Here is a 13,503-nt window from a genome sequence, read left to right as displayed (position 1 = left end):
TATTTCGCTCGAAATTCTTATTCACAATGACATCGAGTTGAGGTGTTTGTGTTTGAGGGTAATTGTTGCATAAGCGCTATTTCGCACTATTTCTCCCTCCCCTCCCCTGTGTCTGAAGCAGCTAGCATGGAAGCTATATGGATTATGGAAGCTTTCCCTCCGATTGCACACAACCATGCCGTTATCCACGCGTCCATCCGATTGCTTTTAATGTAAATGTCCCATCCACTGAGCAATAGCGATATAAGCGCCTTATTCATTCATTCGATTCATTTGGGTGTGGGGCTGTGCAGTGCTGTGGGCAGCCTTTCTGACGGAGGCTCGGAGCTGCTGCTGCTGACGCTGTTCGAGTCGCATGGAGCAGTATAGAGTAGGCGTGGCGCAGCATTAGAAGGGCGCAGCAAATGCACGACATTGAGGGGTAGAAACCATCCCGGTCGCGTGGTTCATCTAACGCGTGTGTCACTGTGAAGGACTGGCCCCAATAAGTGAACGTAGTTGGCGTAGTAGACGCCAACATGACGATTCTGACGTAGGCTGGTGATGTTGAGCAACAATGGCGTGGTTGACAAAAGTAATATTTATTCAGTAATTAAGACATTTCTTTCAATGAAATGTAGCCTATATGTATTCTGGGAGTGTGCCGAATTTATTTGCATATAGAGATGTGTGGTGAAAGTGTGGTTGGGTCGGAGAAAGCTGTTGGATAAACGGCCATGTGCTTATGTACCCCTGTCTATTAGGGTAGCAGGATTATTATGATTATTATTATTAGTATTGTTATTGTGATTATTACATGGATTATTGTTGTGATGTGAGCTTGTGGCTGACTCACGATCTAGAAAATAAAAACATGGCACTTCATTTAAAATAGGTTACAGACCCCTGTTATATGCGCTTGTTTTGGGATTATTTTTAAAGACCTATTTACTTGTTTCTATGAGACATGGCAACGCCAACAGCGCAGCGAAAGGCATCCACGTCTTTCTCTTGTGAAATGCTGAGATTAGAAACGACCATAATTATTTCATTTCTCAACCTTAAAAAATAAATAAAGACATCTCCATAATCCTTGGGAAGTGTGTGTAGCAAAAGTAGTCGGCATTGTCATGGTTGAAAGTATTCATGCAACACTGACGCTGTAAGCTGTGTGATGCTAACGCGCTAACACCGTTAGCATGGTCTGTGTTGGTCAAAGGAAAAAGGATAGATATGAAACTACTGGCCAAAGTGTCATACAAAACACAACACCTTAAAATCGGAATGTGATGGTGACCTATTGAGCACAAACAGACAATCATGATTTGCTTGCTGGACCTATAATTAATTTATGTGCATTACATTTCCACCTCGCACATATAAATCAAAAGCAAGATGGATGCTAACGCGCTAACACCGTTAGCATGTTCTGTGTTGGTCGGAAAAAGGATAGATATGAAACTACTGGCCCAAATAAATGTCATAGAAAACACAACACCTAAAATCGGAATGTGATGGTGACCTATTGAGCACAAACAGACAATCATGATTTGCTTGCTGGACCTATAATTAATTTATGTGCATTACATTTCAACCTCGCACATATAAATCAAGCCACAGTGCAGTCAGAGAGTAGTTCACAGGTCACACACAGGAGCAGTGAAAGGGGGAGGGGACTTGGGATGGCAGTGTAGAGTAGGCACGACATTGAGGGGTAGAAACCATCCCGGTCGCGTGGTTCATCTAACGCGTGTGTCACTGTGAAGGACTGGCCCCATTAAGTGAACGTAGTTGGCGTAGTAGACGCCAACATGACGATTCTGACGTAGGCTGTTGAGGTTGAGCAAGAATAGCGTGTTTCAGAAAAGTAATATTTAAACAGTAAAGAAGACATTTTTGGCGAATGCAATGTAGTCTATGTCTTTTGTGGGAGTGTGCAGGTTTTATTTTGCATAGAGAGATGTGTGGTGGAAGTGTGGCTTGGTCGGAGATAGAGCACGAATGAACGGCCAGGTGCTCATGTACCCCTGTCTATTAGGGTAGCAGGATGGAAATGACAAAAACGATGGAGCTTGCACCGAAAATTTCCTTCACTGTTTTACACCTGTAAACGTGTGATATGACAGTTGATTCTGATTCTGATCAGTTGTTCTGGATAAGAGCATCAAAGATAGCCTATGTCTAAAATGTTACATTTCAATTCTTAACTTTATAAATATTCCAATTTTGGGTGTACTCATAACTCATCAAGAATGATTGAAAGATAAGACTATCTGTATAAAAAAATCTGCATTATGTCGATAAACTCAACTACGCAAGGTAGACACAGTAGGCTACTACACTGACACACACATTCCACCAGCACCACCCTTGCACGCACTGCAGGTGACCCTCTCAACAGCACATGCAACATGGATTAAGGTCCATGTAGATTTAATAGGTTTAGAAGACAGGATTTGTGTAAGATTTAAATCTATGGCTATCACTCTGAGACAGAAGCAAAATCATATCCAGTAACTCTCAAATTGGCTACCTGGGGCTTAGGTTACACTATACTATAGTAGTACTAGTAGCCTTGGAGACCACAGGCGTTTTGTACACTTAGTACAAGTTAGTAGTGGCAAAACTACAATTACTAACTACCTGCGAGGTACATATGAATCTACTCTTCATGAAGTTCATAAATATCGTGTGGTCATTCACATTCTAGATGCTATATCTACTTCTGTCTTGTCTACTGTCGACAAACTGCAGTCCTGACATTTCAGTTAACAACTCTGATGTAAACAAAGAAAGATTAGTGGCTGTTCTAGCAGCACCGACAGAATACAACGATACTAAACGACGACGTCACTGTTATGTGGAGAAAACACTCGTATTAAACGGGTTAGTTAGCATTCGGGAGCCAAAGCCCTGACACACAAGTTAGCACCTGCAGTACTGTTGTCTGTGGAGCGTTTCTAGCACCACTGGGGATAACGGTTCACGGTCGCTCTATGATGCCAGCTACTACAGCTAGCTTAATAGCTTTAGGCATAACAGCTAACATTAGCGTCGGTCTCCATGGTGACTAGAAAAACAGGTTGCAGGCTTTTAATTATTGAGCTTAATCCAGTTACCCTGGGTAAACATAGTACCTTTCCTTTCCTTTTTCGCTCTCAAATAATGCCTTTTTTTTCTTTTTTCGACCGACGAGATTTCTTCTTTTGAAAATGTATACATAATATTTGTTGAGTGAGACGCAGACGTCACGCCACTGAAAATATATAAGTCTCACTTTGATATGCGACATTTATTTGGGGTCGAGCGACACTCTTGTGACAAAGTAAAAGTATAATAACGCCTCTACCGCGCCGAGCTTAATAAAAGGCTCTTTTCTGTGGTGGATGTGTTCCACTGTTGTGTTGTGAACGATGCCCTTACCTTCCCAGACGCACCGTCTCCGATCACAGCTATTTTCAGTTGTCGGTCGTGGCTGTCCTCTTCAGAGTCCGACATGACGTTAAACTAGTATAGTGCCACTATTTTGCGCGCACACGCACAAAAAAACCACATAAAGAAGTCACAAGTTGTTGAATGTTGTTAGTTACTCTGGTGGATTAAATGAACACACACCAGCGCCATTTTGACTCTGCACTGCAGCATGATCCATTCACTTCACACACACACGTACGGTGAAAGAAATATATTATTATGAACACGTCTACCCCAGAGCACGACAGAGACCACGGCATGACATTTTAGCGTCCACTGAATGTTTATATTTTAATTAATTCCGATTTAAAAGATAGAGAACATTAGCAATTATAAATCATGTGCCGCTAGCTAACTGCTATGGACCCGTCCTACCATGACGCGTTGTCGTTGCTATAGCAACAAAGGTCAAAGTTTGAGCCTATGGTTTGAGCATTCAAAAAACTTGGAAAAGGCTTATAGGCATGCCTGCTTTGTACCAATGAATATTATAATACATATAATTATTCTTAAAATTACGTTTAAAAAAAAAATATATATATATAATTTTTTTTAAAGCAAGCCAGCAAGGTGCCCCACTCTCTCTCTCTCACACACACACACACACACACACACACACACACACACACACACACACACACACACACACACCTTGGCCTACATTGCATATTAATAATAATAATAATAATGGATTTTATTCATAATGCACTTTACATTCCACATAATGTCAAAGTTCTACAGTAGACAAATGAATAAAAAGAAGAAACATCACCATTCTACCTATAGGACAGATTAGGAGAGGACCACAATGGAAACAAGCCCTCATGCATGGCTTGTCCTTTCAGCATCAATGTCATTGTATAATCGTACCGTTGTAGGCTACTTTTTGCAAACTGATAATAAAGTATTGAATCAATCTATCAAACCTGTGCCTCATCATCTGAAAAGCTATGGCTATTATCATACTGCTTCCAAACCTGTATTCCACCCCACATAAACCTGATATATTATAGTCAATAGTCATATAGTATATCTAATCTATGCATAAACCCCTGGATCTTGGACTTCCTGTTGAGTCAGCGATGTGAAGATGGCCTCCAAGTAACATCTCTACCTCACACATGAGGACAGGACCCCCCCAGGTCTGTGTGTGTGTGAGGTCCCTATCCTATAACTAACTGCACTGTGTGGCCACGCACAGCACCACCTTGGTTTGGAAAGTAGACTATACTATGCCAACAGCCAACAGTGGCAGCCTATAGAGATATACATCACTATACTGACCTCACTAACAACAACAAGGTGGCCTGGCTGACACAGTGGTGCCCGGAGAACAAAACCTCTCAAAGAGCTAATCGTGGACCACAGGAAAAAAGGACAGATGCTGGCTGCTGACACCATCACTATCGCCACCCACTGCCACCCCCACCTCAGCTGGACCCCATGGCTAAGGACCTCACCTGGGAGAGAACACAGGCTATAGTGATACACATGTACACAGCCACACCCCTTGCACCTCAGGTGGCTGATGTAAGTATAGAAGTAGGGGCAGCTGATGGGGCACCATGAGAGCATCTTAAGTGTGTTAACGGGAAGCATCACTGCCTGGCACGACTCGAGAACTGCAGTGCATTACTCTCAACTGCTGCATGCAAAGCGATGCAGATGGCTGTTAGTGTATAATATTGTATATAGTGTGTACACAGTGGGCCTATATATATATATAAATACACACATATATAGATGAGGACCCATGTGCACAGCACCTGAACAAAACCCTTCTTTTATTATTGCTCTTTCCTGAGTTTCATTTTTGGGCTATTTTGTTGTAGAGGAGCTGAAACCCAGAAATGTAATCATGGGTCAGGGTATCTAACAGCCTCTCCAAATAGCTCTGTTAGGGACGAAACCCGTCAAGTATACCAGTAAGCATGCAGCACTTTTAGCCGTAAATGATTCCCTTCCGATAGTACATACATCATATTTTTTGTATTTTTGTATTGTATTTGTTTTTTGGTTAATTTAACTAACCCAATAGCATATAGATTCAGATTATTTATACTTGTTACACAATTACATCCCAAATATAAGTATAGGTAAGATTATTTGAGCTCACCTTGATGTGTGTCAGATCTCGAGAGTCATCAGTTTTCAAGGTCCTTCACATGTACATTTGTATATACCCTCAGTTATATTAAGACTCAGACTGTGCACACGAGGAATAGGCGGGTTTATCTCTGTTCTATAATTACTTGTAAATTATTTAGTATTGTTTCAAAGCCAAGTCCTTAATCCAATGAAATGAAATGAAAAGCCAGCCCGCCAAAGTGAAATGGAATGTTTGAGCACATGTCATTCTTAAATTGACACGGCTCTTGAAGAACTATAACATAATAATGTATCCAAATAACATTTCTTAGGAAGCTATGGGTGCATTTATTATTTAAGTATTGTATACATGTCTTCTAAGACTAGACCAAGAAAACAGGGGAAAAAATATTTGCTTCTGCAACTCAAAAAACTCAAAATGCAATGGACTTATCGGCAACTCAATATACATCTTCTACAAAAAGAAAGAAAAACACACATTTGAATTATAGTAAAGGAACAGAACAGAAACAGGTCAAAAGAGTTTATTTTCCAGAAATGTTCTTCAGATGCACAATTTGTTTCTAAATAGATAATTTCCAACAATCCTGTCATTCTAAACAACTTCATAACTTATTCAAATTTAAGAGAGAAATTAATTAAATGTATAGAACCCTGAGTGTGTGTGTGTGTGTGTGTGTGTGTGTGTGTGTGTGTGTGTGTGTGTGTGTGTGTGTGTGTGTGTGTGTGTGTGTGTGTGTGTGTGTGTGTGGTGTGTGTGTGTGTGTGTGTGTGTGTGTGTGTGTGTGTGTGTTCGCGCGCGTGCGTGAGTGTTACTTATACCCATGCGTTTAATGCTTGGTGCAATGAAAAAACATTTGAGCTTGACTGTTTAAAAAAAGTTGGGAGTTTATGCCTTCATCTTTCACACTCCTTTTATTGCGAATGAAAGAGCACGTTGCTGGAGCTATACTATCATGTATGGGGGATGAAGAAGAATTTGCACCTGGAGCACTTTGAAGCAGGTGGCAGTGACTGTCAGGTCAGTATAGTCCAACACACTCATGGGGGTGCGTATGACTGACAACTTCCCAGGGAGTTTACTCCAAACGAATTTAAAGGCTTTACGGTAATTCTTCTTATACAAGCTTACAAGATCACACAATCAATCCCTTCTTGTTCGGAATATTTAGATAATTTTAGACCTGATGGCTATTGTAATGGATTATGTTAAACGGTTTCTTGAAGGTTAGAATGAAGCACAATAACGGATTCATTAATAATCACACAAATCATTAGCCATTCATTTTTCTTTTTATACTATTGCATATAAGTAAAATGACTTGACCCTGCTTTGAGCCGGATTTGTAGTATATTCATCATGAATATCTGTCATTCATTGAACAGATCGCTGACGCTGATCATATATTTGCAATATTAAATCATATACAATTTTGATAGCCTTGATTATCCGACTCTGAAGCTGCAGTCCACTCAGAGAGTGCAGGGCAGGGTCTATGGGCTGGACCTGCAGGCTACAATTTTGATTGCTTAATCAATTGACGTTACAATCATGGGCTCATATAATGTGTATAGGCACGTAATTGTTATTGAAATACCCATAGCCAGCCAATTATATCATTATTGTTGTTTATGTTATTATTTTATTTAACCGGTACAAACCCATTTCTATTTATGTAATAAGAGCCGATATTGTTTTCGTTTATGCATTTGTATATGTCAGACCATGTGGTCTATTTAAATTGTCAATAGTCCAAACATTAAAAACAGAACGACAGTTATATGTTGATTAAAGACCACAATGCGTGCACGTTTTACAGAATAGGCCAAATATGGAGGAGGGTATTTGTGTTGTGTTGTGTTGTGTTGTGTTGTGTTATGTGTGTATGCATGGTAAATGCAGTTATATTGTGTACTTTCTGGCCTGGGCTGTGGTGCATGCGTGTATTTGTGGTGGAATATAACTTAACATAACTTAACTGTAGGCTATATTTGAGATACTTTAAGCATGTGAACACAGTTAAAATTGTCACCGAAAGCCGACCACAACATCTCTGATGCGTTCCATGCCTCTCTCACAGATTGCTATCCAATTTCCAAATCCTATATAGACACCTCGAAAAACGTATAGCTCTATCCATTCCCCAACAAAATAGGCCCATATATCGTATAGCCCGTTTTGTTTATAACACTTGTTGTTTTGTCGCATACAATAAAAGTATTCTATATCTGACCACGACCGGCAGCAATCATCCATATAGGCCCTGCATATACTTTTTCATAGCCAACATATAAAACGATGTGGCTACCGCTGGAGTGCAAAACAGAAATAAAGAAAAAACTAAAGGCGCGCGGATAGCATCACCCAAAATAACAATTCACATTTTCTTGCCAAGATTTCTTGTGATATAAAACTGAATGAGTAATACTGAGTAATACTTTGATACATTTCCAATTGCATTCAATTTTGCAGGTGCACCTATCTGAATATATATATAGCCAATGTAACCTCTTTGTTTTACACATGGGTGTACAGGCTGATAATTAAATAATTACATGGGTTACATTCAGTTACCTGTATACCAATAAGTCATACGGCCTTTATGTATGAGTCCAAAATGTATATTCAATTTCAATTTTTGCTATATATACTTTGAGAAAGAAAATAGGCTAATGTCCATGATTATGGCTCATTACAAGTGTCAATTGTCCTTGACTCGCCAGATCATAAAAACCATGCACTATGTTTGTAGGGGGGAAATAATTTAGAACGTGAAATATGGGGCTCGTTCACTCAAATGACTGCGGGAATAAATGTCCGTTAAATGGTGATAATGCAAAATATCACAACTTATACAACTTAATTTTAGATGTTCTTTTAAACTTAATATCAGAAATAAAAGTAATGGAACTGCGGTTATAAGGCATAGCGTCAATGGAAACGACCGGACCATCTGAATATTCTGAATCTGATGTAAGTTCTACTCTGATTAACATCTTGAAATAAGCTGCTAAAATGCTAAATTACGACATTTTCAGGAAGCTTCCACTCTTCGTTTCACGTCAGGCCTAGCAGGCCTACACTCAACAGATCTATGCCATATTTCCCACAAAATCCACGCAAGCGAACAAAAAATAATGGACAATGGAATGGGACTAATGCACACCTATGGGGGTGTTTGCATTTCAGCGATCTTAGATAGGTCGAAAATAAAAACAGACGGGATATTTATATCAGATGTCTCCGTGCATGATGCATGCAGGCATGGAGAGGAGGGACCGTGATGCGTGCACCGTGCACGTGGTATACTGGGACCGTCGTCTTCAATATCCATCTGCGAAGCAGCGCATAAAGAGCATCATTGTCGCTGGAGGTGACCTTTGGGAGGGATGGGGGATTACGCATCTGGCAAGACACATTTGAGGTATAGGCACTAGGCCCATGAAGTCTCCGTTCAACGGGAATGGTATAGGCCAGTGTTTCCATCGTGTTAAACGTAGATGCATGCATGGCACGCGGGCAGCGATCAGAGTGGCCAACTGGCCACGTAGGCTGTTTCATCTATACAGCAGAGTGCGGCGCAAAGTTGAACACCAAATTGGGCGTTAAAGTTGCGCACTGCAGCGCAGTTATAATTTATGGGCGTTGAACGAATGGACAATCAAACTTATACTGAAACTGGCATATACGTTCGATGCCCTGGCATGTGTTGACTGAGGACACAGTTTGCAGCAAACACATTTCTCGTGGATGCTCAAAGCCGTCAGCAAACTGTTTGCTGATGGCTTTGAGCATCCACGAGAAATTGTCAAACAATGCAGGGAATTCGGGACATATTCCTCGCAGATCGCAACTGCAGGGTCGGGGCCTGTTTGCAACTTTTCAGTTATCCTATAAGGTTTTCATTTCCAATGCCATGTCAATTCCACTTGTTGTATAGGCCTATAATAGGGGACTTTACCTTTACACGTTTTTCTGTTGCGAAAATCAGGTGAGTTGGCTCTAATCAGCCTATAGGCGCATCACTGCAGGCTAGTATAGTGTGTCTGCAAACAATCGCAATGTGAACTTGTTTCTCCATTAGGCCAGTAAAATGTAGCCTCGGTGACACAAGGCCTTCTTAACCCTCGGATACTCCTGTCCTTGTGTTGACACACTCCGCTAAGGTCCCTGTCAGTTCACCCTGCCCGGGAAATACAGTCATTAATCATTGTTTGACAGGCCCGTTTGGGAAGGAAGCCTTAGCTACAAGACAGCTTCACTGTAAAGCACTGATTTGGACTGGCATAGTGGCAACTTTGTGGTAAAGATATATTGTATTATTCATTTTGAGAGAGAAACATGAAACAGAACATGCAGTTTGCTATAGTGGTGCATGCCCTAGCAGATTATTTTTGCTGCAGGTGGCGAAAAGGCCAGGGTATCCTTTTTTCCTTTCTTTTTTGAGGGGCGCTCCTATACACAGGTTTAATGTTTGTCTTTAGTTCAAAGTTTGTAAAGTAAACGCATTGATGAATATTTACGTCATAATGTGTCGTTTACGTCATATTGTCTCTTTATTGTTAATGGCGTTTAATGTGTTGCCACCGTTTGTTTTACATCACCATTACATCACCTATAATCAACATGAGTTAGACTTTAATATAGCCTATTAGCGCCACTCACTTCACACGGGTATGCTTTATTTTTTTAATTTACAGAGCTGATGTAAATAATCTAAATTTGGGGGCATATATAGTCTTCTATGGAAATTTCGGAATAATTTTCGTTAACCCTTATAGTCCAGGAGGAGATCAATGCCGATCAGATGCCGCTTTTTCAGACGTTATTGGATTGCAAGAATGCTATAAACTGCGGAGATGATTGTTGAAATGCAGTCTGTACATGAGTTAGCCATATCATGTAAACTGACAAACCCGTCTTTCAACATCATTCAGTGTCCAACCAAAGTGTTAAAAGTTAAACAATAAATTGTTGTTGATGATATATTGTTATAATCTGACTGACACGTGTGTGTGTGTGTGTGTGTGTGTGTGTGTGTGTGTGTGTGTGTCTGTGTCTGTGCGCGCGTGCGTGCGTGCGTGCGTGCATTTATGCATGTATAAATATGTATAGCCTGCCTATATGTATATTAAAACTCGTAATAAAATGTCAAAACAAGAATGGCATCAAGTTATATAGCAATGCCTGATATGTTTTAATATTTGGTTTCGATCTAAACAAACAATTTACACAATAGAAAATAGGTACATTTCAATATGAATTCGCTGCACGGTCAGTCCGTTCCTGCCATTGTTTTCAGGTTGAGATAGGCCTACTACAACAATACTGTACACAAGCCCACACTATGTGCTCAAAAGTGCTGAAAAACTCACCGTTACAAAGACAGCGAGAGGGGGGGAAACGGTAACAGAGTAATTTGAAAAGTCAATGAAAATGCTTATTTCCAAATCATTGCAGAGGTAGGAAGACGCATATAATAGAAGGCCTGAACATTCTGCAAACAATGTTCTGGTGATGTCAGCACTATTATACCAGCAAAAAGTGATATTTTCACTCTATAGAAAACACAAGGCAGTTCATTTCGGTGACATTGGTTGAGCCGATGTGCAGTTTATATACTCAGCCACTCCCTTCCCTTCATATTAGTCATTATCGCGTTGATTTCCAGAGGAATTAAAAAAATAAATAGTTTCTCACTGATTCCCGGCACAAGCGGAGAGTGTCCACGCGGGTAAGCAGTACGCGTAGGGATAGTAGTAGGACGGCTGCAGGGAGAGCAGCGGGGGGCGCAGCAGCTCTCCGGGGCTGTACTGTCTCTGGTCGTCCCGGACCAAAACCTTCACCGCCACTTTCTTAGCCGCCGGGGCGGACGCCATCAAATCGGCGGCCATCTGGCGCCGTTTCGTCTTGTACCGGCGGTTCTGAAACCATATCTTGACCTGGGTCTCCGTGAGCTTCAGCGAGGCGGCGAGGTCCGCTCTCTCGGGGCCGGAGAGGTACCGCTGGTGGTTGAACCGCCGCTCGAGCTCGAACACTTGCGCGTGGGAGAAGGCGGCTCGCGAGCGCTTTTTCCTCTGTTTGGGCTGATCGGAACTTTTATCGCAACTGCCCTCGTCAAGGTTGTTGGGATCTGAAAGCAGTGGGGAAATGATACGAGGTGTTCAGACTCGGAGGGTGTTTTCCTGTGGCAGATTATACACTGAACAGCGGCATGCTATATGCAAATTATTACTCGAATTCAATGAGAAATAGGGTCAATACAAGATAAAGCCCCATATCCATATGCAATATGCCTACAATTAATTATATGCCTACAATCAGTGAAAACAACCACGACATGCTCCCGATTTGATTAAATAAAACGTGAAAGAACTGTGGTTGTCGTTCAACAGGCTGTCTGGCGATGTCGATGAGCCATACTTTCGTGCGTAAAAATCCACAGTAAAATGCAATATGATGTCGAATCTCGAATAGCCAACCAGAATGTATCGTTCCAATAGCTAGCCTATACATAAAGCAAACAGGCCTACACCAAAACATAATAAACAACTTACTGACATTTACACCAATAAAGGCTATTAGCGTATATATGATCATTGTGTATTTCACTTACCCGAAACACTGGGCTCACAGTCACTGAGACCCTTTGGGTTGTCGACTGCCGTGGATTCGTGGTCCGTCTCTTCCAGAACGTCCGAGGCCGGGTCTACGTCTTTCTCTGATTTACACACGGCAGTCGTCTTGCTGTCATTGTCGTCGCTCAGACCCGAATCCGAGTCATAACTTTTCTGGTCGCTGGGCTCGCAAGCCCCTTCGTCGCTCCTACACGCAGCGGCAAAGTCCTCCGGCGCATTGTTCATTTCCCCAAATATTTTCCAACACGCGCTCTTGGAGAAGCACATATCCAAATCTGGCAAGTGTCGACTGTCTTCTTTTTTGTTCAAAATGGCTTGGATGGAAAAAGGCATCAATGAGTTACTACGAACGGCCATTTTCAAAAACAAAAAAAGCTGTCCGTATATTAATAAGTGTCAGCCGGAGCGATGTCAATTCATCCACATTTTATTCCTCGCGCAGCGCTGCTTTTCTTCATCCACAGTTGGTCTCCTCATTGCACACTCGCAGGAGAAGCGTTTGAAAGTTTTTTGCATATCCCAAAGTCCGATGCTTGTTCTCCGCAGCGCTCTAGTCTGCCGTCAGCCTCGGATCACTCCCGTTTCCTTTCCTTTTCACCCAGTTCTACCATCCAGCCTCACCTGGGACTGACAGGGACTCCTCTCTCATTCCCATTGGATAAGAGCAGGGGGAAGCCGCGTGGCGATTGGTCACTATAAACGACGTCCCACTGTGGCATGTCAGAACAATAAATAAGTCTTCTTTTAAAGTTTAACCCTTCATCGTCCAAACAATTCGGCGAAGTATCTAATGCGTAATACTGTGATGAATTTGCGTTGCTGACATTTTGGGCACCATTCAGTGGCTCACAACAGCCTCACCTATAGGCCCAAACCACTATTGGGCTTCAATGTATTAATCAATTGGCATGTTTGAGAGCAAATCCAGATTAAAAGGTAAGGCTTTGTGGTGTGATTTATTTATTTGGCATGCATGATGTTGTTGATGTGCATAAATATTGGACACATGGAAAATACAAAACATGTCAGACGTGCAGCTGCAATATCGTATAGTGCTGTCTCTTTCAATGTTTCAGAGGGCATGCACATGCCTTAATTGGGTTCCGATCCAGCTCGTAACCTTTCAACGGATTGATCACCATCTCTCTTGCATCTTTGCTGCTACACTAAAATAATCAAACCGGCATGCTTTAATCACACATCCACACTCATCAACTGCTCGAAGTTTGAAGAAGCACAACTTTAATCGACGTGCAGGACTGCAGGTCAACCGTCAAGTGCACGTAGGCTACGGTATTTGTT

General features: G+C 41.6%; 2 protein-coding genes across 4 annotated transcripts in view; both read right to left on the bottom strand.

Annotated features, from left to right (window-relative positions):
- rab28 (RAB28, member RAS oncogene family) overlaps window positions 1-3,842 on the bottom strand; it is a 42,105-nt gene extending 38,263 nt beyond the window's left edge. For 2 of the 3 annotated variants that reach the window (XM_080774762.1, XM_080774760.1), the window contains exon 1: window positions 3,403-3,805. In XM_080774762.1, coding sequence (XP_080630888.1) covers window positions 3,403-3,477 — 75 coding nt within the window. In that variant the 5' untranslated portion in view covers window positions 3,478-3,805. Of the gene's footprint in view, window positions 1-3,402; window positions 3,806-3,828 lie in introns of those variants that run through there. The other variant, XM_080774761.1, reaches the window with a different exon arrangement.
- Window positions 3,843-10,754: 6,912 nt separating this feature from the next.
- Window positions 10,755-12,804, bottom strand: nkx3-2 (NK3 homeobox 2). The gene is made up of 2 exons (XM_080774210.1): window positions 12,180-12,804; window positions 10,755-11,696 (listed from the first exon to the last, which is right to left on the bottom strand). Exons 1-2 carry the CDS (start codon window positions 12,556-12,558, stop codon window positions 11,260-11,262), a joined length of 816 nt encoding a protein of 271 aa, XP_080630336.1. The 5' UTR covers window positions 12,559-12,804; the 3' UTR covers window positions 10,755-11,259.
- Window positions 12,805-13,503: the final 699 nt, after the last annotated feature.

Source organism: Protomyctophum bolini (genome assembly GCF_963924005.1).
Source record: "Protomyctophum bolini genome assembly, chromosome: 10".
Classification (NCBI taxonomy): Eukaryota; Metazoa; Chordata; class Actinopteri; order Myctophiformes; family Myctophidae; genus Protomyctophum; species Protomyctophum bolini.
This window is presented reverse-complemented; position numbering and strand designations above follow the sequence as displayed.